The sequence below is a fragment of the Bubalus bubalis genome, chromosome 6 (assembly GCF_019923935.1).
Source record: "Bubalus bubalis isolate 160015118507 breed Murrah chromosome 6, NDDB_SH_1, whole genome shotgun sequence".
Classification (NCBI taxonomy): Eukaryota; Metazoa; Chordata; class Mammalia; order Artiodactyla; family Bovidae; genus Bubalus; species Bubalus bubalis.
In genome coordinates this window covers 14,461,478-14,487,432 of record NC_059162.1, presented here as the reverse complement: position 1 = coordinate 14,487,432, position 25,955 = coordinate 14,461,478, and the positions used below count along the sequence as shown (strand labels likewise).

General features: G+C 51.1%; 1 protein-coding gene across 26 annotated transcripts; it reads right to left on the bottom strand.

Moving 5' to 3' along the window:
• Window positions 1-1,367: 1,367 nt before the first annotated feature.
• On the bottom strand, window positions 1,368-25,877 carry MIR9-1HG (MIR9-1 host gene). 26 transcript variants are annotated; one of them, XR_003109951.3, is made up of 6 exons: window positions 25,070-25,301; window positions 22,542-22,615; window positions 4,023-4,140; window positions 2,417-2,479; window positions 2,016-2,119; window positions 1,368-1,697 (listed from the first exon to the last, which is right to left on the bottom strand). XR_003109951.3 is itself a non-coding variant. In XM_045165997.1 (4 exons), exons 1-4 carry the CDS (start codon window positions 25,339-25,341, stop codon window positions 1,637-1,639), a joined length of 444 nt encoding a protein of 147 aa, XP_045021932.1. In that variant the 5' UTR covers window positions 25,342-25,460; the 3' UTR covers window positions 1,368-1,636. The 26 variants fall into 26 exon arrangements, 2 of the variants coding, with proteins under 2 accessions (XP_045021932.1, XP_025143450.1); XR_003109941.3 differs by having other exon boundaries at window positions 2,016-2,223; window positions 25,070-25,297; XR_003109946.3 differs by having other exon boundaries at window positions 2,016-2,143; window positions 25,070-25,296.
• Window positions 25,878-25,955: the final 78 nt, after the last annotated feature.

Here is a 25,955-nt window from a genome sequence, read left to right as displayed (position 1 = left end):
GCATTATTTCTTCCTGGAAACCATACCCAGGAGCCTAGCTGGCATTGTGTGTGCAGTTTCAGCAGATGCAAGGATCCCCTGAGTTTCATCTTGACCTCAGGCTAGGAGCCCTGGTCTAGAGGAGCTAAAAATGCTGTGATCAGGGCTTAAATGGAAGAGGAGTGTGTGTAGACGTATGTGTTTGAACACACAGAGTATCTCAGGGAGGACGCAGGCACCAGCGGTTGCCTTTTGGGAGAGGAGGTGGGTGGCTATGAACAGGGGGGGAAAGAGGCATACTTTCCCTTTGTGCTGTTGAAATTGTACCATGTGTGTTAAGTCTTTTTATTTAGAAAAATTCTAGGATTCAAGCTATAGTTCCATGAAGGGATTGTTAGATGGGAGGAAGGACTTTTTAGGGAGTGGTAGTCGGACACGACTGAAGCGACTTAGCAGCAGCAGCAGAATGCTTAAAAGGAGCTGGCACTCTGGATTCTGCCAACACTTTCCAGGGGGCCTATCTCTGGGGGAGCATGTTTTATACAGGTGTGTCATGGGGGAAATGAGACCAAGAGCACAGGTCCTTCTTGCCGTGTTTCCCCGACTCCCTCAGGTTCCCTCCCAGGTATTGCTGGGAAGTCCTACCTGCTGTCTAACCTGAATCCTTCTTGTTGGGCACATTCATCCCATTCTGTCTCCACTCAGGGTGGACAGAGAGGAAGCAGGAGTGGGTGACCCTGTGAAGCAGGGGTGCTCTTTCTCTTTGGCCTGCTCAAACCCTGGAGAACATTTCTAAGGATGTGTCCCATCACGACCAAGATAGAGGGCCACCCGGTGACCTCCCACACAGGCATTCCAGGGGAGCATCCCTGTCCTCTCTCATTCTCTTGGTTCTTGGGATGGCACCTAGGGGCCTCCTGGGCTGGGAGCGTCAGCCCACTGCTCGGAGCTGGAACTAACCAGATCATGGACAGTGTTCCCGGAAGCCTGGGGCGGCTCAGAGAGGTGGAAGGAGCCCACCTGCGCCCCGCCCACCCTGCACAGGTGGAGGCTCTGTCTTCGTGAGGCTTCGCCATTTTGTTGCCATGGTGGCTTCTACAGCACTGGTCTCTCAGAGCAGTGATCCCCAACCTTTTTAACACCAAGGACCGGTTTTATGAAAGACAATTTTTCCATGGACCCGAGTGGGTGGATGGTTTTGAGATGATTCAAGACTGTTACATTTATTTTTGTGTGCTTTATTTCTACTATGATTACATCAGCTCCACCTCAGACCATCAGGCCTTAGATCCCAGAGGTAGGGGACCCGTGTCTCAGAGGGAACCTGGTAACTACTCTCCTCTTATCCAGCCCCTCCCCTGCCCAGGCACATCCACTACCACCAGTAATGTTGTTCAGTATTCAAGAGTCTTTATTAGACATGAGATGGGGCTTCCATCTCAGAGAAATCTCAGCTCAGAAGACACAGGAGAAACCAGGATGGGCTGGGATGGGCAGCTTATAGACACAGGAGCAAAGGGGAGGCAAAGTTGAGGTGGCTCCAGGTGCCAATGGGCTGCCCAGGCTGGAGGCTATGGCCTCTCCACTTCTATCCTGCACACAGGCTTCTTGAAGGAGCCACTCAACTTGCTAGAATTTAGCCTCATCTTTCAGCCAATCAGGAAGGCTTCTCACAAGGCACCGAAGCCAACTGGATGAAGTAGGTTCTTCTTTTTGGTCTGAAAAGAAAAAAAAAAAGGCAAGATTAAAAAAGGTTCTTTTTGGATGGAAGGAAACCTTAGCAGGAGACAGAGGGCAACTGTCCAGTGGCCAGGAAAGGTGAAAGTCCAGGGAGGGCTCCATGAAAAAGGGGGCCACCATGACAGTGGCTGAGTCTAGGCATCTCTTCTAGGTGCTCTATCCAGGGCCATGGTGGGGGAGTGGGAGGGGATGCCCAGGGCAGGAATTCTGATCCCCAGCAGGGGAGGGGCTAGGTGGTAGCCCAGGGCACTTGCTTCAGGAAGACGGGAAGCATATTTCCTTGGTCAGAGACTAACCTGAAAAGATTTTGTTGACTTCTACAGCTCCTGTGGCTTCTTCCCCAGCCACATCTTCAACTTGCAAGGTCTGTTTCAGCATTCCTCAGACTTCACCCCTGCACCTGAGAAGGAGTGGCCTTCCTCCCCTGAGAATATGCAGAGAAGCCCCCCTGCCCATTTGGTCCTCTTCTCCTTTCAGTCCCTCTGCTTGTGTTTGGAACATGTTCTGCAGGAAGTCGGCACAGGGGAGGGAGACAGCATATGCTCTGGAATCCACCAAGCCCCATTTGATGCTCAACCCAGCTTCCTACTCCTCTGACTTGGGGCTCCGATTATGCCTTTGTAAAGTGGGGACAGTATCACCAATTTTTCAGGACCATTGGGTGATCAACTGAGACAATGGCTAAGAAAGGGCTTACACAAGCAAGAGGTTGCCAAAATCCAGGCCAGTTCCTTCCTTCCTGGGTGGTGGGAAGCTGTACCTAGGAAAGAATAAAATCAAGAGGGGTTACACAGAAATCTGGTGCTGGGCAGGATTGAGGGCAGGAGGAGAAAGGGATGACAGAGGACGAAATGGTTGAATGGCATCACGGACTCGATGGAGATGAGTTTGAGCAAGTTCCGGTAGCTGGTGAAGGACAGGTAAGCCTGGCGCGCTACACAGTCCATGAGGTCGCAAAGTATCGGACACAACTAAGCGGCTGAACTGAGAAATCAAGCATCAGAAGCACAGTTGTGGGCACAGCATTCCTTTCCTGCCCCACGTGGAATTGGGAGCCCCCCAAAATTCACTTCACGCGACTTCTCAAAAGGCCTGAAAGTCTGAGAAGAGAATTTTGGAAAGAGGAGGGTCTCTGGGCCACACCCCTGCATTGCCCGCTCTGCTCAGATCACTGTCACCTTCCTCCCACCTAGACTTGCAAGTCTTGCCTCCATACCCCACCTCCCTCTTCCCCTGCCCTGCCCCTTGCCCTGCCCACCTTTGCCAGGCCCCCAACCTTGATGTGTGTGTGGGGGGGATGGGAGGGCTGCCTCACGCATCATACTGGAAGCTCCCTAAAGGTAAACACTCAGTCTCCCTCAAACCTGGGCTCCTTGAGGCCTGTGTCCCTGACCCCTCTCGGTCCTCTGCCCAGCCTGGGCTGGCTCCCAGGGGCCCTGAGGTAAGCCAGCTGCTCCTCAGTGTCCCCACTAAGTCCCTCCTCAGCTCCCTTTGCCCTTCCTTGCTCCAGATCCTCAGCCTGTCTGGGAACACTGCTAGCCCCAGACTGGCTGGATTTGGGGGGACAACAGAGGAGACTGGTGTCTGCTGTGGCCTGGGAAGGGGTGGTAGAAGAAGCTCAGTGTGGGGCCTCCCCTGGGTGGGGGGGGGAGGGGCCCAGATGGAACAGTCTCCGCCTGTTACACCCTCCCAGCTCCAGACAGAGGGAGCATCTCCTAGCAACCGTACAGTAGGGGGCTGGGAAGAGGGTGGGGGCTGGGAAAGTGGGGCGGGGAACAATGATATCATAAATTATCCCTAGGCCTTCCCCATCAGCCCACCCTTCTTCAGTTGAGAATGGCCTGTCTCTCTCCACCTGCTCCTCATTCACGATTCCCCTGCAAAGCTGGCCCCTGTTCGATGCCCCTTAGAGGTGCCCCTCTAACTCAAGGTGACCATTCTCGGCCTCTGCTTGAGCTCCAGAGGGAGGGAAGTCTCACCATCCCAAGATCTCTTGGGGACCCTGTTGGATGGAAGCTCCCCTATGACTGGATGGAGGAGCCTGGGAGACTACTACGTTCCAATGGCCTCCTGCTCCTGCCTCTTTCTGGGTGGGGAGGGGGACAAGGAGGGGAGATTACAAAGCATTTTGTGACACTGACTCTACTTCTCCAAACAACAGTTTCAGCCTTGGGACCTCCAAGTCTTTAAGGGGCACCTGAGCCTCTCCCCAGTCTACCCAAGTCTCAGCTCTCCTATCCCAACAGCTGGAGCCCGAGAAGCTCAATAATGTGGCTGAAGCTGGGGGGTGCGTCCTTCCTTACCTCTCAAATCAGCCATGTCAAGCCATAGGTCAAAGAACTGGTACTTCAGCAGTACAGATCTTGCTTAGACATTGGAAAGGACTTTCCAAGACAGGAATAAGCAAGATCATGGAATTTCCTGGTTGGAGAGAGAAGTCTGTCACAGAAACAGGAACCTGAGTGGCACTCTCTTAAATTTTACCTCATTAACCTCATTTACCTCACATATTAAATAACACATAGGGAGTATTTAGCAGAGCCTGACATACAGTAAGCCTCCGGTTTTTTTTTTTAATTAAAAAAAAAATCATACATTAATAGGAATTTTTATTGGGTGGATATCAGGAGGAAGGCTAAATCCCCTGAGAACTATCTCCCATCCTCCAGGAACCCCATGGTAAAATCCGGATATGAGATCGTGCCCCGAGTACAAGATGGCAGCCAATTGCCATGGTAACAGCAGAAGAAGGAGTCTGGTTGGTTGCGGGGGCAGTGCCGGGAAGCCAGCTGGTGCCGGATGGACAAACCCAGCAGAAGGTAGCCCCAGCTGGGTGATGCTCATGCCCCCTGTGCCCAGGGCTCTCCCTCCATATGCCAGCCTCAGCCTGGCCTTTCCCTCCAGGCTGAAAGACTCCAATGCTATCTGTGGGGGATGATGCCAAAATCATTCCCTCTCCTGACTCTCGCTTGTGTACAACAAGGAATGACTGCTCAGAGACAAAAGACCCTCCTGTTCAGTCTCCCTGGCCCACAGGCCAAGAGATCTAAATTGGTCTGAATTTAGCACATTCCTGACATTGATAAGGAACCATAAAATCAGGGACTTGGGAGGGTCCAAAGTGGTGGGGCTTGGAGGTACCATTTTGTACACATTCAGTGTGTGTGTGGGGGGGGAGGGCGGGTCACAGTGTCTGGCTAATGTTCCCTCTGGTGAACTCTGAGATGAGGGAGCAGAGCAGGTCGGGGCAATGTGGGGAAATCGGGCCTCACTCCGCCCTCCCTCTCTTCCCAGAAGTGCTGGACAGTGTCCCCACAGGGCCAGCGGGAAATTCTTCCTGAGAAGGATGAAAGAAGCTGTGGCCATGGAGTCCATTTGGCCACTTAGTTAGAAACAAATGCCTCCCAAGCCAGTCTCAGCAAGATGCTGGCCCGCCTGAGACCAGAGAGAACCAGTCCACAGAGCCTGGCCATGCCTCCCAGACAGTCCAGAGTCCCTTTGCTCGTCTCCCCAGCAATCCACTCCCTCACTTCCAAACTTTGGAGGCCATCCTTGATTGTCCCCACCTGTCTATAGTGGCCCCTTTAACTCTGCGTCCCTCAGTTCCTCTGTGTCATTTAGAAGGGGCACTGGACATCTGCACACAGTCTTGTCAAACACTTTCCTCCACACTGATCCATTTGATCCTCAGGATAACTGTGGAAGGAAGCTAGGATCCAAGACATTAAGTTACTTGCCTAAGGCCACGCAGCTAGTAGGGCTTCCCAGGTGGCTCAGTGGTAAAGAATCTGCCTGCCGATACAGGAGAAGCAGGAGAGGCAAGTTCAATCCCTGGGTCAGGAAGGTTCCTGGAGAAGGGAATGGCAACCTCCTTCAGTATTCTTGCCTGGAGAATTCCACGGACAGAGGAACCTGGAAGGCTACAGTCCGTGGGATTGCAAAGAGTTGGACACCACTGAGTGACTGAGCATGCACGCGCACAGCTAGTAAGGGAGGGAAGACAGAATTTGTCTCTTGACCAGCCTGTCTCCAGAGTCAAAATGCCAAACCTCCTTCTTTTGCTGTTCTTCTTGTGGATGGAGCCCCTCCACCAAATCTGTGAGCAACCTATAAACTGAGGTGTGTCTTCTATCATTCTACCACTTCCAGTGCCCAGTCCAAACTTTTATTAGCTAGGAGAGCGTACACAATGGGGATTGGAGGTAGGGGAGGTCTGACCCACACTGTGTGTGGTGCTCAGTGTGATGCTGAGGCCAGGCAAGGAGAGAAAACCCCCTGGGTTTGGAGACTGAAGGGACCTTAGACTCCTTTTGAGCTCTGGTCAGACTTGAATTTCCACCCTCCCAACACAGCGGTCTCTAAAGGGGTAGCTCCATACAGAGCTGGAGGGGACTCTCTGCCGAGAAGAAGAAAGAGGGTCTGTGTGGGGCCAGCCTCAGAGGCACTGTGGGAGGGCATGTACAGTTGGGGAAGGCAGGCTGGACAGGCCTTGCAGTCACACCTGGAAAGACATGGAAAGGGAGCGGGGCAGGGCCTTGGTGTGGAGAGGAGCCTGTCCTGGGAATGGCCTCCCTGGCCAAGTCTTGGCTTCTATTTCTTCTAGGACTCGATTAAAGCTTGAAGCCACCCCTTATCCTCCTGCTCCTCCAACCCCATTCCAGCTCACCCACAATGGGCACTGAGAGCTAAGCCCCCTCACCTGACAGGGCCACTTCCACAGCCACTCACAGAGAGGCCTTTGTGCAGAGGCTGGGCCTGGGGGAGGGGCGGTAGGCAGCACCCCCCGCCATGCCCATTCCACCCGAGTGGCCCGCAGTGGCCTCATCCTTTCCTCAGTTGTCTCTCCAGCCTCTCACCCCTTCTCTGGAAAGAATCTCCTCGGAGCCTTGGCCCACCCTGGATCCTCCCTTGCACTCTCCATCACTCTGTCCTCCAGGAAGTTTCCAAGACCAAACCTCCCTGTTCTACACTCAGAGGCCCATCCCCTGCCCTGACCTCAGGGCACTCACAGTGCTGGGGACCAACCTTGGCTTCTCTGCATCTCCTCCCGGGGAGCTTCCTGAGCCTGCAGGTGTGTGTGGCTGAGAGGAGCGAGGGTGATTCTAGATGGGGGAGAGGCAGAGACCCTTCTTCAGGTGACACTGTCCTTTCATGATCCTCCGTTTGTTCAGTACCAGCCAAGAGGCAGTTAAATATTTGGTTGGTGCCGGGCTCAGTGGGCAGCTAGATTTGGGTATCCCCTTGCATGCTGTGGGTGGTTAGGTGCTGCCCCTGAGCCATACTCCACACCCAGCATCTCTGAGGCTGTCAGCTAACTTCCCAGTACCCCTATCAAACCCAATTGCCCTGGTGAAACATATAAGTCTCCTAATAACTGGATTTCTGACTCCATTTCCCATCTCCTCCCACTCCAGACTCCCTCTGATGGACACTATAGTCACCTGATATAACCTGCTTTTTCATACCTTCTTGCCTTCACATATGCTATCCATGCCCCACTAGGCACTTACTCCAACTCCTTAGACTGTCAGCCCCCTGCTTACCTTCGATCACGTTTATCCCTTTTATTTGATTATCTTTTGGCGGCCCTCCAGGAAGCCTTCCTCAACTCCTCTAAGATATCCCAGGGCTTCAGCCCCCATGCTGTCCCCACGCAAAGGTCTTCCGGACCGCAGCCTTCATACTATCTTCTAATCACTTGTGTCTGCCTCCCCACTAGGTGTCTAGGCCCTCAAAGCAGCTTTGCATTCCACCTTCCTCTTCAGCATAGCACTTGGCACACAGTAGGTGCCCAATAAATGCCTGTTGAATGAACGAGCTGACAGGTAAGGGAAAAGAAGGCATGGACATGGGAAGCACTACACAGGACGAAGGGGTGGGTTCTGATGTGAATGATCTGGGTGAAGGGGAAGGAAGAGGGCAAATCCCAGGATAATGCTCAGGATTTGTAGAGGACCTAGAAATTTAATGATGCTCTTGATAGAGGTAGGGAAGCAGGAATGTGGGGCAAGTCTTGAAGCACAATACTGAGTGAATAAACTTCTGAATGCCTTCCTTATGTCTGAGGAAGGGCCATCTCAGGAGTTTTGGAGGGAGGCTGTACTTATATGCCACTGCAGAAACCAAAGGATGAGATGGTTGTATGGCATCATCGACTCAATGGACATGAGTTTGAGCAAACTCCAGGAGTTAGTGAAGGATAGGGAAGCCTGGTATGCTGCAGTCCATGGGGTCACAAAGAGTCAGACATGATTGAGTGACTGAACAACTTTCCCAGGTTTCCTTGCAACCAGGGCCTGGTCATGTGATCCAGGATTAGCCAATCAGATGCACCACTCCAGTCTGATCTAAGAGCCTAGTGGCAGGACCACAGGTGGTAGTTAGGGTACAAGTCTTGAGTTTAAAGAAATGAGTGTTAATAATTCCAAATGATGGTTGAAATGATAAAAAGTAAAAGGATGTGAATGGAAAGGAAAAATAAACTGAGCAAAACCTTGGGAAACACTTCTGGCTGGAGACTTGATCTACCCAGAGGACTGAATGACTAGAACCCAGAACACATATCAGGGATACAACAGAAGAACCAAAGGCAAAAGGAGAAGACATCAGTATGAAATGTTCCCCAGAGGTCACCAGGCTTAAACAAGGGCCACTGGGTCTGGCTGAAGAGTCTATGTGAGTGGCTGGAGAAGGTACAGGTATGACTAGTCATGAAGGTGGAAGCCAGACTGATGGGCTGAGGAGAGAAGACTGGGAACTTCATCTCAAGTACATAGCAGCCCTTCACAGACCCCTCAAACTGACAGATTATCCTGCCTGCCCATATCTTTGCCCCTTCCCTCTCCTGCTGATACTCCCAGTTCTGATTCCTCCAGTGTTTGTTTTTTTTTTTGTAACTATTTGTAGTCCTCCATCCACTGACACTCATTAGTGGTCTGGAACTAAACTCAGCACAGAGGCCTCTCTACCAGCCCTGCTCCTGTGTGAGGCTCATGCCTGCCCTGGGCTGCCGTCTCTCATCTCTCCTTCCTTCCTTCTCGCCCCATCCTCTTTTCCCAATTCCACTAGGAGGAAGACTCAACAGTGTTCCTGGTCAGCCAGAAAGTCCTTCCTGTGGTCTCACCTCCCTGCATGCCCTCCAGCCAGGGCTGGCTCTCAGCCCACACCTGTCAGAGGCGGCCATTTTATCGGTTCCGGCTACCTAAGATGGTGGCCTCCCTTTTCCGTTCCCACAGCCTTGCTTCCTACCCCTGCCCCTTTCTTTCTGAAGCCTGAGCCCAACAAGGTGGGGGGCCAGGCTGGGGAGCCAAGGCCGGAGGAAGCAAGACAAAAAAAGGACAGAAAAGCCGGCCCCTTGGCATCTCTTTTTGGCATTTGAGTCCAGCTCAGGGAGGGAGAGCAGAAAGGAAGAAAGAAAGTAGTGTGAGTTTTTATTTCGGTCTTCTTCCTGTCACCTCCCCCTCCCCAACACACATACTTTGATGAAAACAAAATCTCTCCCCTTTTCTCTCTTCTCCGGCCCCCCTCCCCTTTTCTCCTGGCTCCTACCAAGAGCCTCCTGGAATGCAAATGAGTTGTATTATGCAAATATATGCAAATCAGGCTTAACGAGCGGAAGGAGGGGCAGAATGCCTAATGAGTAATGGCGGAGGGTGCAGATGGAAGGTGGCAGGAGTGACCCCCTCTTCTCCGTTCCCACAGCCTGGGGGCTTGCTGGGAATAGTGAGGTGTCCTTCACTTCTGGGAAAGAGAAGAAGGTCAAGGCCCTGTCACTTCAGCTGAGGAGGCCTAGGATGGCCTTGGCTATAGGTGAGGGACGGGAGAGCTTGGAGGGAGAGAGGATCAAGTACAAGGGACTCTCTTACACAACTTTGCCCAGAGACTCTGGATATACCAGCATCCCTGCCTATATGGTCCGCTGATGGCTGAACCTTCAGCTGAAAAGAGGGTGATGCTTATGCACACCATGGCTTGTGCATCAGAAAGGAGGATTCCCAAGGGAAGATTCCCAACCAGACCCAGGTTCTTCCTGGGAGTGGGGGGTACAAGCTGTCTCTCTTTGTGCTTTGGAAGGTGAGGGTTGGGGTGGTTGCCATGGCAACATAGCATGGAACACCCACCTTCCCAACATCCAGCCCCAGAGGACCTAGAGAGTTCGGGGGGATAATGGATTGACACCCCCTGATGCCCCCACCACCTGGCACTGCCAGCCGGAGATGGCGGCATCAAATCCTAGAGAGAATGGCCCCTTTGTTTCTAGGCTTTCGGTGTTGGGGGGGGCAGGACTGGGCACACAGAAGGGCCTTTCCCAGGCTGCGTTCCAGTCTGTGTGGCTCTTGCTGGCCTCTGGAGACTCCTTGTGGCCATCCACTGCCCTCTCTGCCCTGGCAGATGGTTGCCTCCTTGCCTTTCCTCCCATGGGCTTATCAGCTACTGCTAGGTATGCCTTCCCCTGTGCTTCTCCCTGAGGCCTCCCTTTCAAGCCTTCTCAGACAGAACAGTCAATTCCAGCTCTTCCTGGCTTGTGTGGACACCTCATATGCCCGGACATACATCCTGTCCTTTTTTGTATGGGGACAATCAGTGAACTCTACCTACCTGCAATAGGCCTGCTCTACCCAACTCAAGCAGGGAGAGTCCTTAAAGAGGTATCAGATACAATAAACAGGGCCAGGATGGAAACCAGGAGCCTGGCCTTTCCAAAGCCAAATCCAAAACCAGGATTTTGGCTTTTCCACTAACCAGCTGAGTGACCTTGGTCATATCTCTTCCACTCTCTTGGGAATCTGTAAAATGAGGGATATAGAATTGATGCCATCTAAGGCTCTACCTGATCCACACACTCTGTTTCTTACGTGTTGTTATTGTTTCATTGCTCAGTTGTATCTGACTCTTTTGCAACCCCATGGACTATAGCTCACCAGGCTCCTCTGTCCATGGGATTTCCCAGGCAAGAATACTGGGGTGCATTGCCATTTCCTCCTCCAGAGGATCTTCCTGACCCAGGGATCCAACCAGGGTCTCCAGTGTCTCCTGGATTGGCAGATGGCTTATTTACCTCTGAGCCACCAGGGCAGCCTGAATCCTATATGACCTTAGCTTAAATTCTTCCAGAAATTTAACCCTCAACCTTTCTGCTGCTGGAGCCCTCTCATTCAGACTCTCCAAAGTGGACAAACCCAATTTCCTGGAGATGGAATGACAACTGCCATCAGCCTCCTCCTCTCCCTGAGACTTAACAACTGCCTGCAAACAACTCCCAAAGATTAAAACTCTAGTCTTTTATATACAGCCGTGCAGACAGGATCCCCTCCTAACCCCTGCAAAGGGGGTCAGCACAGCCACCTCATTCATCGCCTGGGAGCTGTCCATGGTGCTGGATACGGTTCTGGTGCTCTTGTGGCGGAAAAAGGGCAGGAGAGTGGTGGAACACCCATTCACCCCAGGTGAAAACTAAAGCGAAGAGAAGAAGCAGAAACATTTAGAAACAGTAAGGAGAGGGGCAAATGTATTTCTTCAGAAATACATCTGTATCTCCTCTCTGAAGATCTCCAAATAGCCAATACTACTTTGGGGAAGGAAGAGATCAAGAGTCAATGAAACTCTAATCCTCACACTCCTCCATCCCTAATGATGTAAGTGTCCCAGATTAGCTCAGTCCTCATCTGGATCCTACTCAGAAATCCACAGGGAGATGGAGTCATAGTTCCTGCCCTTAGGGTATTGTTCAGGTTGAAGCAGTTGATGGATTACAGACCTCTAAATTCCATCCTAAATTCTAAGGCTCCTACAAGGAATTCAGTAATAAAGATGAAGAAGATATACAATCTGCCTGATAGTATTATAGCTATTAGGAGCTTGAGGGGGTGGGTAGAAAGGTAGGAAAGATAGGAAAGGGCATGTGTGTGTCTGCTTGCATGTGTACCTGTGTGTGTATGTGTGTGAGTGTGTGTTTGCCAGGCAGAGTGATAAGACTATATCAGTGGTTCTTAACCCTAACTGCACATTTAGAAATACCAAGGGAGCTTTTAAATGATATTGATGCCTAGGCCTTATTCTCAGGCACTCTGGGATGTGCTGGAGCCAAATATCAGTAACTTTTAAAAAGCTTCCTAGGTGATTTTAGTGCATAACCAAGTTGAGAATCACTGGTCTGGAAGAAAGCAAATGTGAAAATTTTCAGGGGTTAAGCCTGATCAGCTGGAGGAAGAGGGCAAGGCTAGGGCCCCTGAAGAAGGGAATGAATAGGGAGGAGAAGGACAAGCCCGTGTAACCTCCCCTTGCCTAGGAGTTCTCAGTGGCCCCAAGCCTGACCTGGAGACTGACTCAGGTGTTGGGCCTGTCCCTTCCCTGCTGTGAGAGCTTACACTACCCCAGGCAATGAGATACACTTCCCCCCACCCTGGTCCCTTGCACAGAGACAGGGAATGGGTGCAATGACCCCAAGGGCATGCTGTTCCCCTTCACCCAGAAGGTCCCCAGGGAGGCAGTTGTGGAAGGTAAACAGCAACAATGGTCTCTTTCAGTGTCCAGATTCCAACCCTTCAGTCCAATTAGCAGACACAGCAAACAGCAATTCAGCTGCCTTCAGCCGCTGTCATAACAAACTCAGAGCAGCCTTAATGGGGGGATTAGGGCAGGAGGAGGAGGGTGTTGCTCTGAGCCCTGGGAGAGCCTGGGTGGCAAAGAAGGGTTCCCCTTTTCTCTAACTCTCTCCTATCTAAATACGCTCCAGCCCAACCTTACCTTCCATAGCCCTACTCCTCATTCTCCTCAGAGCTCCAAGAATGTTTTTTATAGTTTTGCCTATTCTTTCCTCTCAGTAATTTTAAAGCATTAACCGAAACTCATTTAACAACTAGGGAAGTTGGCACACCCTGCCCTGGATGAGACAGTGCTATAACTACTCAAGATCTCTGAGGTCTCAGTAGCAAAGGAAGGGAGGAAGAAAGGTCAAATATCCCCAGAATATCCGAGTGGAAAGGAGGTGGAAAAATAAATATCAGGATCCCCACTCCCAAGCCTCGGGAAGTCCAGAACTCAAGAAAGACTTCCAGATGTGGAAGAATGCAGAGGGGCCTGTGCTCTCTGGTGAGGTATCAACCTTAGGAATCAGGAGTAGATGGTTGAGAAGGTGGGGGCTGGGGCTGGGAGGCCAAAGGACAGAAAACATTCCTTCTGTGAGTCACTGAGCAATGAAGAAAAGTCTGCATGCTCTTTAGTTCCTTAATTACACCCACTATCTGGTCCTTTAATTTAATAAACTCTTTTTAGTAACTCTAGAAGCTTAATAGGATAAATTTGGAATTGTCATTTATACAAGCCATATCTCTCTATCTACATAAGTCAGTTTACCAATCCTAAGTACTCTTACCAATACCTGGTAAGATTTATTAAGGAGGAAAAAATTCAAAGGCCATTCTGCCATGTGGACTCCAGCCTCTTTCCTTAACAGACTTTCCAGAGTCTGTTCCTCTTCCCCCAAGCTTCAGACACAGCTTCCTCAGGTCCCAAGAGTCCCTCCTTGATTTCAAAGCTAGAAGAGGAAGAGGAACTTCCTTAAATTTAAATCTTTTGAGATCCTCAGCCTAGAATATGCCAAAAAGCTGTCCTTTTTTGCATTCTGAGATCAATCATATGCTTTCAAACAGTTGTTCCAAACTGTAGCCTTTATCCCCCTCTGCAGTCAAAGAATTACTCATTACCTGTGGGGATCATAATGTACAAGATCTTTATTTATAGAGAATTCTTCATTTGTTCCATGTAACAATCCTGAGGATACAAATTCTTACCCCCACTGAACAAATATCTGATCAGAAGCTGGTAAATAATGGCACCTAAATCTAGACCGTGTTCAGTCACATTTGCTCATTCTCTTTCTCTCCCTAGACTTCTGACTGTGATTATTTCTATTATTGCAAGGATCTTTCAACAAAACCCTTTTGATGCCTAGACCTATGAAAAATTTGCCCCGGGGTGAGGGTGTGAGTGAAAATGCAAAACTTGAGACAAATATTTAGAAGAAAATTGCCTTTGAACTTCTGGACTCCGAATTCAATAGGAGAGAGGGTATTGGGATAAAGGACTGAGGAGAGAAATGGGTAAAGAAACCAGCTTAGAATTTGTTTTCCAGTAGGAATAGGTGGCTATAGCAAGATGTGAACAGACCTAAAAATTCTTGGACACAGAAATGTAATGATACAAAAGAGAAATTTCAACCCTGCCCCCACGCATCCCCATTCCATCAGTTCTCCTACTGGGTTTAGCTGAAAAAGGTGCTATTTGGTATAAAGGTTGGGAAGGCAGAAGGAGGACTCTGTGGTGTCACTGTGACGGCAGCATTTGGTAAACCCCTCCATATTCCAGAGTGTCTCTTTCTCTATTGGATTTATAGCTATAAGTAGCCAGGAATTCCTAATCTCACATTAGAGCTTCCTCCCCATCAGGGATCACACACATCCAATCTCACACCAGCTCACACATCACTCCGTTTCTCACCCTCATAAGCAGACATATACAGCTCACGAACATTGTCACCCATCATTCTCTTGACAACCCCATCTATACACCCACACATGAGGCAGATGCAAACCCTCACCCCCCCCCCAACAACTCTCCTGGCTTCTATTTGCCCTTTCCACCGAGGAGCTTGTTTTGTCCGATGTAAACCCTCAACCCACCACTTCCCTCAGGCCCTCTCTTCTCCTTTGGAGATTCTGTGGTCAAATGTGCTAATAGAATATGACAATAATAATATAAACCCAAATTGTATGGCTAATAATATAGGTTGAGTCTCATGTGGATGAGCCTTATGAGCCTTAGCAGATCCAGAATACATATTTCTAGCCAGCTATAAGAAAAGTTAAAAAAAAAAAAGGTCAACCTGTGTTCACAACCAGGCCTTGCATCTCTCAGCCGGCTTTCCTTCTCCCCTGGTGCATGGATTCCCTCCCCTCTCACCCCTATCTCAGCCTATCCACCTTGCCTCTCAGTCCTTCCCTCAGGCAAGTGTAGAGAAGTAGAGAAGAAAAAAAAGTATTGGGTTTGAAACCACTGAGTGACATTAGCGATTTATTTGAGTCTGTGGCTCCTGTTTGTAAAATGCGGTTAATAACAGCTACCTCACAGGGCTGGAGGATCAAAGAAAGGCTTGCAGGCAGAGTGCTCTTAGGAGAAATACGGTGTGGCGTTAGGGATTATTAGTGCCTGCCCCAATCCCACTCCCTAATCCTGTCTCCAGTTGCCCCCCCCCCCAAAAAAGCTAGATTTCAAAAGAGCTGAAATAGACAAAGTCTGCTAATCTCCCTTTCCTCCAAACCTCGGAAGAAAGAAGACATATGTACTCTGGACTCTCTGAAGCCCATTTGTTTTAGTTTGGATTCCCCAATATTCCTGCCACATAATATATAATTGAATCATAATCTTCTAGCTATAAAATCAGCTCCTGGGAGGAAATTTTAAATTTACAGGGGAAACAGGAGTCAGTACAAGGTCGTTTGCCCAGTTCTGCTCCCTTTAGACTCCTTAGGGCCCTGCCCGGTGTTCTGGAATGCGGGAGTGGGGTGGAGGGGGGCATGGTGGGGGTGTGTTGGGATGGGAACAGGTAATAAATGCACAGGGAGCTACTTCTAGTTTTGCTGCCTGTTACTTTTATTCTCCCTAGTGACTAGACCATCCTCCACCCAACTGCACCTAAACACTCTTTTGCTTAAAATATTTAGGTCAGGCCAGATAAATGGATTCTTTTAGGAAAGGCCCTGATTAATCTCTCTAATTCTTTGCTTTCCTCCCAGCAGCATAAATACCAAGCTACAAATTCCTTTGTGTTTGAGCTCCTTGAGGCCATTTGCTCTTGGAGATGATTTCCAAGACAGTAAGGATGGGGTGGGAAGGTAGTGTGTCCTGAAAGACCCCATCACAACCCCTTTGGTCAGTGAAGAGAAAGCTGGCATGAGAAGCTTTGCAAAACATCAAATTCAGGTCCTGAGTGGGAAGGAGGAAAGAATATGAAAACAAGGGGGCTGAGAAATACTTTGCACTCCGTTGCCCACAACCCTGCCTGGGCAAAAAGGCTCCCCATGAGCAACACAGCCTGGACCCCTAGTACTTCCAGCCTCCCTCCGCCTATCTCCCGCTCCGCCACTCTCAGCACCCGACCAAGCTGAATAGACCGACGGGGCTTTAGGGAGCAGATCAAAGCCAAGACTAGCATTCTATGGTGACCTCCCCCAAACTCTCCGGCCCCAGCAATAGCTGTGAATAGCCCGCGGGAAGCCGTTTCCCAGCGCCCGCGGGAGAGGCCTGGACCAGGAACCCCAGGCACTGCCCGGAATAACCCCAAAACGAGATTTCAAGAGATCTCTCCCTTGGAGCAGCGTTCCCGGGCGCTGAGTGCCAGAAACGGCCAGGTCTCTGGAGGTAACCATCACGCCCTTCCTGCTACCCCGCTACTAGGCGGTGGAAGGCATTGCATCGCGCCTGGCGAAAGTGAAACATGACTGCGACTCCTACCTGCGCGGACCGAAGTTGGAGGGTGGAAAGACGCCCCAAGCCGGTGCGGTCTTGAGGCCCGAGGGCCGCCGGGTCCTCTTCTCGCCTCCCACGGCCCGTGGGTCCTCACGGCTTTAGCCCCTCCCTTAGACCTCCCGCCCGCCCGTGCCGCCAGCTTTCCAGGGGCCCCTCTGCGCAGTGTATGGGGTTATTTTTACTTTCGGTTATCTAGCTTTATGAAGACTCCACACCACTCATACAGCTAGATAACCAAAGATAACAACCAACCCCGCCTCCTGGCTGCAGTCGCCGCCTCTTCCACGCAGCCGCCTGGCTGCCGTTGCCCACGCCTGTATCGCCGCAGCCTCCTGGTCGCCCGCCGGTGGAGGTTGGGGAAAGGGTACACTGGGAGAGGGGGAGGACAGAGAGAGAAGCAGAGTCCAAGACAGAAAAAGACTCAGAGACGCTGCGGTACAGACACGACAGAGACCGAAAAAGGCGTGGAAAGATGCGACGGCCGATGGCGTCGAAGTCCGGGAATCGCCCCCGGATCTCAGAAGCTTGCGATGCCTGGTTTCCCGCTCCCTATTCGAGCCAGAAGCCAGAGTGCCGCTGGTCCCTGGGAGGAGGGACTCGCAGGCTTTTCGTGCCACCCGGGAAGACTTCAGGGACCGAGGCAAAGGCCTCGCAAACCTCACGGGGTCTACACTGCCCCCACCTCTGGAAGATCCAGCCGTATCCGATAGCCTGAGCCTTGGCTTTCAGAGAAGCCCAAGCCTCCGCGTGGGGTCGTAGCGGGGAACAGCGGAGCCGACTCCACCACATCTCCCAACTCCCGAGGGCGGTGGAAGCGAAGTGGAGCTCACGCCGCGGCGTCGGGGGGGAGGGGGGAGAAAAAGCTGGATCCTAGCCACCGACTAAAAAGGGCAACGGGCCCCGGAATCCTGGGGGTAAAACCCCGGAGGCGTCCCAGTAGGAAACAGGGAAATCCCGGCAACCCAAAGAGAGAGGGAAATGGGGGCGGGGAGGCAAGCCGGAGACTCCCTAGCGAGTGTCTCTAGGAGAGGACAGGGAGAGGCACCACGCGGGAAGGGATCCGATAGCGCACCCATGAGATGGGGAAGGAGGAAGAAAACGGAGGGCGGGCTGGGAAGGTGAGCCGAGTCCCTGGGCCCACAGGACCCCCAGAGAAATGGCTTTGTACAAAGAGGTCCAGATATCACCCAGGGCTGTGAAAATGGCCGGGGGTCCGAAGCCAGAGGAGGTGCCGTAGGTTGATGGGGTTCCGATCAGGAATCGGAATCAAGGAGGTTCCGGGAGCCCCGAGGAGGGTGTGGGGCTCGGCCAGCCCCTGTTGGCGGAGGCCCAGGCACGGAGGCGCCGGATCCCAAGGCGCTAACCCACCTCGTGTCCCAAGCCTGCCAGGCCACTTACATCGAGCCCAGTGTGCCCGTCAGTGCTCTCCCTCGCGGTCCTCCCGGCACGTTCCCGCCCACGGAACGCCATGGCCCTGGGTTCGAGGTGCCAGGGCTCAGCGGGCGCCGGGGTGGAGGCGCCCGCCGGGATCTCAGCCTCCGCCGAGCCAAGGCGAGCAGGGCAGAGCTCACCTCCCTAGCTCCCTCCCCAGCCTCTGCCGCTGCTCTGGCCCGGGCGCGCTCCGGCTCCGGACTTTTCATTCATCCTTTAGTGCTCCCTCCCCAGACCAGCCTCTGATTGGCTTCGCCGAGTCTGACGTCACCGCCTCGTTCTCCCACCGGCTCCGCCCCTCCCCCTTCCCGGGTTGAGCCTGAGAGCGCAATTGGGGCGCCCTTCCCCCCGGAGAACGGTGAAGGGGGTGGAACTACTATGTCTGTGTGCTGATTCTCAGCCTTTTGCTGCCTCACACATTCCCGAGACCTGCCTGCCATCTCCAATCTATTGCCACTTGTGGTTTTGATCTCCAACCTCATTGTAGGTTCTACATTTTCCATTTTGATCCAAGGTATATTGCACCAGGTCCAGGGTTCAAAGATGGGAAAAGAGATCAGGTGGTATCTCCTCAAAAAGAACCAGATTACTGGAGACTCAACCTCTACCGGCCTTCTCGCATCAGGATATCCTTTGTGCTTCTAAGATTCTGACCCATTCCAGACTGTAATCTTAATCTTTTAGGATGGACAGGAACCTCCCTTATTGGTTTTCAACCCAAAACAGCGAGGAAAAGATCCTGGAAGTTCGGAACTCCTACTGGGAGATGCAGGGTGTGAGCGAGCCTCGACCTCCTTTTTCACTGTGCAGGAATGAGAATATCTCAGGAACTTGTTCTCAACACCAAAGTTCCAGGTAGGGTAGGCTGGTGAATCATAGCTGACATTAATCTGGGCAACACACACAGATTTGACTCAGCCCTGGAGGCCCTCCCTAGCGCTTTCGCTTCTCCCCCCATCCTGTGCGCCTCCAATCGCGAGCCTGGCACCCTCACCCCGGGTTCCATCTCCAGGCGTCTGGTGAGCCGGAGTCACAGGGAGAAAAATCATTCTCAGACAAGGTTTTCCGACCTGCATCCCCATCTGGCCGGGAGAATCAGAAAACGGCACACGCCAGTCTGCAGGCGGGGTCTGGACTCTCTCATCGGTGGAGCTCTCTCTGATCGAGCTGCGAACTCCCATTTGAGCCGCTGCGCCTGACAGGTCGCGAGTTACCCTATCACTCCACCACCTTCCTCTGGGCTCCTTTTCTAAAAACAAACAAACAAACTCTAAGACTTGGATACCTGAGGCCAGCCCCTCTGCCTAATCTGGGCTGGCTCCTTCCTACAGGGATCCTACAACAACCGAAGTGCCCTCCAGGGGACCCAGGATTCTCCATCAGACCCAGCCAGGTTGTTTTATCCGTGCCAGGGGGCCTGCCTCTGCATAGTCTAGGACAAAGCCCAGCCTGAATGCTATTTGCCTTGGTTAGTTGTGGGTTTCATTTGGTGCTCCCCTCAAAGACTGGGAAGTCTGAATAACTGCTGCATGATTGTGAGGTAGGGGGTGTGTGTGTGTGTGGGGGGTACTTTGGAATAGGACAAAGGCCAGGGACTTTGTTTCCCCACCAGAGTGACAGTAGGAAGCTGAAGTTGTTGGCCTGATTTCCCAGGTTACAGGACACTAACGGTGGGGCTGTGCTTGGCACACCTTTCACCCCTCTGTCTGCCTCCACAGCGTCTCAAGGGCCTTACCCAAGGGAAAGGCTTTCTAGAAATGGCCACAGTATCAATTCTTCACCCTCCTAGAACTGAGAGCACATGAGTCAATGGTGGGGTACAGCTGCAGAAAGGCGAACCCTCCCCGCTCTCGGAGATAGACCTACCCTACTGATGTGCTGCTAAATGTATCCCCTAAATGAGTCCTCCATGCCAGGCCCCAAAGAAACAATAGGCCTCTTTGTACCTACAAACCTCCGCAAGTATTTCCCAGTATACCACCTCACACCCTCTACAGGATACCTAACATCCTCTAGACATTCTAGCAATCCTAAATAGGGACTACACTTCTTCAAACACACCACCAACTTCCCCTACAAGTATTTCCCCACTTCCCCTCCCACAAGATCTCTTAAAAGCACTTTAAATAAATCCTTTCTGCCCCTCCACCTTCCCCTCACCCACTGCCTGGAGGCTTGGGCCAGCAAATAGGAAAGAGGCTGTGTTGCTAGCTGGCTCTCCCCTTTCTTCTCTGTCCCTAATTTCCAATCAAGTTCCCTGCCTCTATGGGGCCCAAGCTTAGCTCCACAATTCCTTACCCAGGGCTGGACCATCCGGACAGCCTAGCAAGAAATAGTTGGGATCAGTAGGAGCCACATTTTTGTCAGAGAGGAGGACAGAAAGGGTTTTTTTTGCCCAACAGAAACCAACCCCCCCCCAACTTATTGCCCAAATTCAACTCAACTGGATTTCCTAAAAAACCAAGTTCAGGAAAGAAATGGGTACATATCTAATTTTCTCCAGATAGCTAGATAAAGAGCTAACCACCCTTGTATCTTACTGTGGCTTTGGCTCCTCCAGAGTACCTCAGTCTAAACAGTGTCCAAATATAAGGGGAGGAGGGTGGCACAAAAGAAAACAGAGATTATTCTACATTGTCCTGGGGCTATCTGCTTGGAATCCCCCTCTCTGCCTAGATTTCTGATGAAGTAATGTTTTGTTTAGTTTTGTCTGGGTGGACTTGACAACCTGATCTCCCACAGTGCCTGCTTAGAAATGATGATGAGTGAGTGGGGCATCTGCCTTTATTCTAATGGAGACAGAGCTACAAGCCGTGAAAGGAGAGAACTCTCCACCATCATGTTAACTGGGGTTGGTTTGTATACCAAGCCATGCTGCTCCAGTTTCAAAAAAAGACACTACTTTGAGGGTAGCAAAAGAGACAGTCCGTCAAGGTCAGAGGTGGTTTCATACATATTCAACTCTATGGTATCTAACACTATGCCTAAAAGATAGTGGGTGCCTGGTGAATAACTGATGAATTGATAGAAGAATGTGCGTCCCTGTGGGTGCGGCTGCAAGTCTGAGTTTGCCTTCCTGTGAACTGAGCCCATCGTGGGTGGAGAAGGAAGGTATTGACAAAATGTGTGTCCTGTGGGATCTGTGTATGGGTCTGAGAGGGGATAGGGGGAGGTGTATGTTAGTGACTATTTGGCAGCTCCTTTGACCAGAGGAGACCCTTCTACTATGAAGAACTGGATAAAGCAGACCTGGGAGAAGCTAACAGCTGGAGCAGAATGGGTGCATTTTGTCCCCCTTGCTCTTGGCCCACCAGCCTCAGTCCCTCTAGGAAGGCCTCAGTTGGAACAGAACTCTCTGCTTCCAGCAGACAGCACATTCTGCTGCAGTGTTCTTAGAGCAATGGTCTACAGACCCCACCCAAGTCCTTCCAGGGAAATTCTGGTGGCCTGAGAAGAGAGCATACCAAACCCCTGGTGCTGGTCTGAGTCTCTCAGTGTCTCAGTTATCCAAGGAGCATACGTGCTTTGCCAGTGCCTGTCCCCGCCCCCGCCTCTACAGCCCCGATGCCCACCCATTGTCTGTGTCCCTGAAGAGGCCCATGTATAGAAAAACATGGCCTGAATTATGCCCTCTGGATGCAGCTTTTGGATGAATCTTTCTAGTTTGGGTCCCAAAATATATTTTGGCATCATGCCACTCTCTTGAAAATACTCAGGTAATTAAATAAAAAGCATATTTGTTCTTTGTTTCAATTATCAGGTTAATTTGCCTTGAAGATACAGATGAAAGCTGCATTTGGAAGAGGGTGGGTTCAGATATTTATTTCTGTCTTAGTGGTTCATTATTGTGAACATTATCATACATTATTCTTTTGCTACAGAATATTTGCATTTTCTATGGGATTGCACCAGATAAAAGCAAGAATTGGCAGTAAAAAAAAAAAATTGGGAAGCTGCAAAAAAAACAACAACACAAAACCAACCTCTATGTAGGCAGATGAGTTTAAAGGGAATGGAGATATAATCTGGGTGATTTCTCCGCAGAGATACCACCCTGCTCTTCCCACAAAGTGTGTTTCCTCCTGTTCGAGGCCAGCCTGAGAATTCCTCAGGTTTGTCTAAGCACTGCCTCCCCCGATGGCTCTCAGTTCTCTCCTTCAACTCAACACATTGCTCACTTGCTTGAGAGCCTTATGGAGCCAGGAAGGTGACAGAGGTGGTCAGCCATAAGCAAATGGTCTCCTCGAGGGGCAAAGCATGAATGTGTAAGGGTCTGTGTATGCATACATGCACGCGCATACACGCAAGCCTATCAACTAAGACAAATACAGTGACATATGTACAGATATGTGCAGCAGAGCCACCTCCCAGGTCTTACACACCCTGCACACACACCCGCGCACAGCTGTCTAAGCTCTCCAGGTCCCCCTTCACCACCACCCACACCCCTCTCCTTTCTCACCTCTATCATCCATGTTCCATCCATAACTCTGCTCCTCTACAACTAACTGCCTCCCACCCTCACCCGCCCAGGGTCGATGGGCCTCCATCTCTGCCCTCAGGAGCCTCTGAGAGAAGGGCAAAGGGTCCCCAGAATCCTCAGGGCCTCTCCTCTCTCTCATGGGACTGGGCTCACAGGGTGGCCTTCATTCTCAAGTCACCATGTTCCATTCCCATTATCAATGACTATCCAGGTCTTACTACAATTAGAATAGACCCAAATCAGGGCCTGAAAGCTAGGAGAGAGCAGGCAGGGGGTTGAGAGGTATAAGGAACGGGGGAAAACTCAGGTGACTGCAGAGCCAGCTTCTTTCTCCACCCCACCCCTCAACACCACCATCAGAAACAAATAAGAAAATAAGTACCCCCAAAGCCAAAGGTGGACACCTACGATGACACCAGAAGCAAACGAGGCTGCTTCTTCTCCGATGCTCCGCTCCTGTCGAGGAGGAGAATGCAAATGTTAAAGTCTTTTTTGTGGCTCCAATCCTCTCCCTAACATCCCTGTCTCCCTGACACTCTTTCACCAACAGGGCTCTGGGCTGCACAGAGAGGCAGCTGGCAGAGAAAAGCCTAGATAGGCAGGGAAGGCAGGACCCCTGCCTGAGCTCTCTGGCTCCATCTTGCCTGGATACCTCTAAGCCGGGCCCATCCTCACAACCTCCCTCTAACTCCCTCTGAAATCACTGGGCCCAGGGATTTGCACTGAGCCTGTGAAGATGTTGTGGCCCTTCTGATTGAACCTACAGGAGTAATCCCCTGCCCAGTGGCTACCATCTCCTCCCAGATTCCTGCTGCTCACGGTCCACCATGACAAAGCATGCTCAGGATGGAAGGAAGGATCTGGGGTCAGGCGTATATTTTTGTCTATCTAGGTGTAACTGTACTGGAAACTCTAAAGTTCTAGGTACTTAAGACACTGTCAATCACATTATGTCTCCAGCTTTCTTCTCTCTTCTCATCATTACCTATCTATCTTCTATCCATGCATATCACTAAAGATCCATAAAGACATATCCTGTAGCTACCCATTTTCTCCCTTTCTTCTCCTTCTCTCTCTCACATATACAAAAGGTGTGAACACAAAGCAGTTTTTTTTTTTTTAATTTAATGTTGGGTATGAAACCCCGTCTCAATATTTTATAGTCTTACTTTCTCAGTATTTTGCTTTCAGACTAAATTATGATTTTGAAGAATGACACGTATACTATAGGTAGCCCAGGTCCTAAAATACTAAGAGAAGTGTATTGTGTGTGTGTGTTGTGATAAATTAGTGAATCCTTCTACCTCAAACTCAATTTTACAATTAATTCTTCTTCTTTTTTTTTTTTTTTTTAAGTCAGGAAGATAACATACCTAAATGCAGAGGAAATCAGAAAAAAAGGAAGGCTGGGGGGCAGGTTTAGGACTTAAATCCAGTCTTGATTTCTAGGGGGGGTGTTTTGAATATACCTCTCTCCCCTCTTCTAACATCCATGAATACCCACTTAATGCCCAGCTTCAGCTCTGCCAGCCCATCCATTTCATAAAGGGACATCTCAGTCTGAAATTATCTTCAAGCCAAAGTGGGGGCCAACCCCAACTTTGTCTTATTGCTAGACATTAAGCACAAGGGCAATTGAGGAGCCTCTGGCTCCTCCCCTCACCCTATTCACAAAGAGTCATGGGGTCCCTGGAACGCTTGTGCCTCTTCTTGCTGACCTGTGCCCCACACCCCACTCTACCGCCTCACACACACACAATGTACAGGGGGACCTGGTGACAAGGACCACACCCCTGGAGGCATGGGATATGTGTGCTTGTTCTGTGGCTGGTAGCCTCAGCCTCTCCCAGACAGCTGGCCTCTGGGGAACCAGAAATAACTTGCTGGCCTCCAGCCTCTGCCACCCCACGAGGGTCCCAGCCTGCCTCCCAGCAAGCACCATGCGGGTGGGGACTCGAGATAAGAATAGTGCCTCTTTCCTGTCTCCTCTGACCCTTCTTAAAAAACAAGAAATTAAAAAGCCACCATCAGATGGGTCTCCTGAGGGCTGGGGCAAGGTTCTCTCCCCTTTTTGAACCTAAGCATCTGCCCCAACACCTCACTTGCCTTTAAGCTCCCCTCAGCCCCTTTCCCATCTCCTAGCTCTTGAGAAAAGCAAGGAGAGGGGGAAATAAAATTACTCTAAATTCTACAAGTGTTTTTTTTTTTTTTTCCCCTAATTCTGGTCTCCTCCCTTTTAGAGATATGGCTTCTTCCCCAACCCCCAGTGACCCCAGTCCCTCAGACTTTGTCTGCCCCTAAAACCTGAAGTCTCTGGGGCAGAGAGGAGCAAGAGCCAGAGCAAGGAAAGAAGGTCAGGAGTCTGAATACAGAACCGTTTTTTCTCTTCCCTCACATCTCCACTACAATCTTCCTTCCTGCCTCTCCTCTTGTGCAAGCATTAAGATGTTGGCCCTGTCTGGTGGGGAGAAGGGAGGGGCGGATTAATAGGATCAGTAGCACCGTGACCCTAAAGCCCCCCTGAATCCCATTGACAAACTTAGTGAGCTGTCTCGGGGTTGGCCGGGGCTGGCGGGGAGGAGGGAGACCGAGAGGCGCTCTGGGGCAGCTGGGCAGGGCCCTGCCTCAGCTCACCTCGATAGATAGATGGGGAAGCGGGAGATGAAATCCCACTCTGCTAGCTGCTCCTGCACACACACACACACACACACACACACACACACACGCCTCTTCCCTTTTGGCCACCCCCTCAATCTTTCCTCAGCCTTTCTGTGATTTCTGCACCCGCCTCCATTAGCCAGTGGGCAAAGTGGGAGGGTAGGACGCCCTAACTGATTTTAAAGGATCCCTTCCCACCCCCAGCCCAGATGTCTGAGGGGCTAGGACCCTTCCAGATGAATGGCCACTTACCGGCTTCTGGGAGGAGGCGCGCTGGCTCGGTGGCCCCTGCCGCTGGCCTGTCTCTTTCTCTGGCTCCTAGCCTCTTGTGGAGTGGAGGATGCGGCTCCGATGACGTAGCATCTGTCTATCCATTCAGGAATTTTGCTTGCCTCCCTCTTTCTTTCTCGTGCTGCCCTCCCTGGAAAGGCAGCAAACAGGGGGTGCTGCCCCTGTCTGGAGACACCGCCCGCCCCCCAGGATAACAGCCCACTCTGATTAAGCCCCTCCTTCTCCCATCTCATGCCTGTCAGGGAAGGGGTCTTTGTCGTCTCCACTCTTTCCCATCTCCTCCTCCTGTCTTTTCTAACCTGAGGCAGGAAGAAGGGACTAAGGAAAGCTATTGTTCCTCCAGGACCCCTCATTCCCAAAGGAAGCAAGAGAAAGGGTGTGACGGGATACCCCGTTCCCAGCCTCCTTCCAGTTCTAATTCACCTTCGAACTTGAGAGCGTGATAAATGATGTGTGTCTAGGGTGGGGAGTGGAGTTGATAAAGAGTGATAGAAAGAGGACACAGTTTGTCATTTGGAGGGTCAAAGTATTCCAGTCTCCCTTTCCCAAACCTCCCCCAGCTCCCTGTTCTTGTCAGCTCAACGAATCACAAATCCAGACCTTAGCTGTGAAGGAAAAAGTGGCAATCCGAAGATGAAGGCTGAGAGCTTGAGGGGGGAACAAGGTGGGGCAGTGTGGTGAAAGCCAGCACTTGGAAGTCTAGACAAGAGAAGAGGAGGGGTGGGACCACAGATTCAAAGTGGGAGATAAATTATCTTGTTCTAAGAAGAGGAGAGCAATTTGGGGGTTGGTTTCCAGGGCTGGGGTCCCGATACTTGGTGGAAGCTGGGGCCCAGAATGGTACAAT

Excerpts from the sequence above, each read along its gene's own strand:
- MIR9-1HG (XM_045165997.1), bottom strand. The coding sequence starts at position 25,341 with ATGAGATGGGAGAAGGAGGGGCTTAATCAGAGTGGGCTGTTATCCTGG. Across the intron at positions 2,480-22,567 it reads CGTTTGCTTCTGGTGTCATC|GTACAGCTTCCCACCACCCA; the intron begins GTAGGTGTCCAC and ends ATTCTTTCCTAG. Across the intron at positions 1,698-2,416 it reads TTTGGCAACCTCTTGCTTGT|ACCAAAAAGAAGAACCTACT; the intron begins GTAAGCCCTTTC and ends TTTTCTTTTCAG.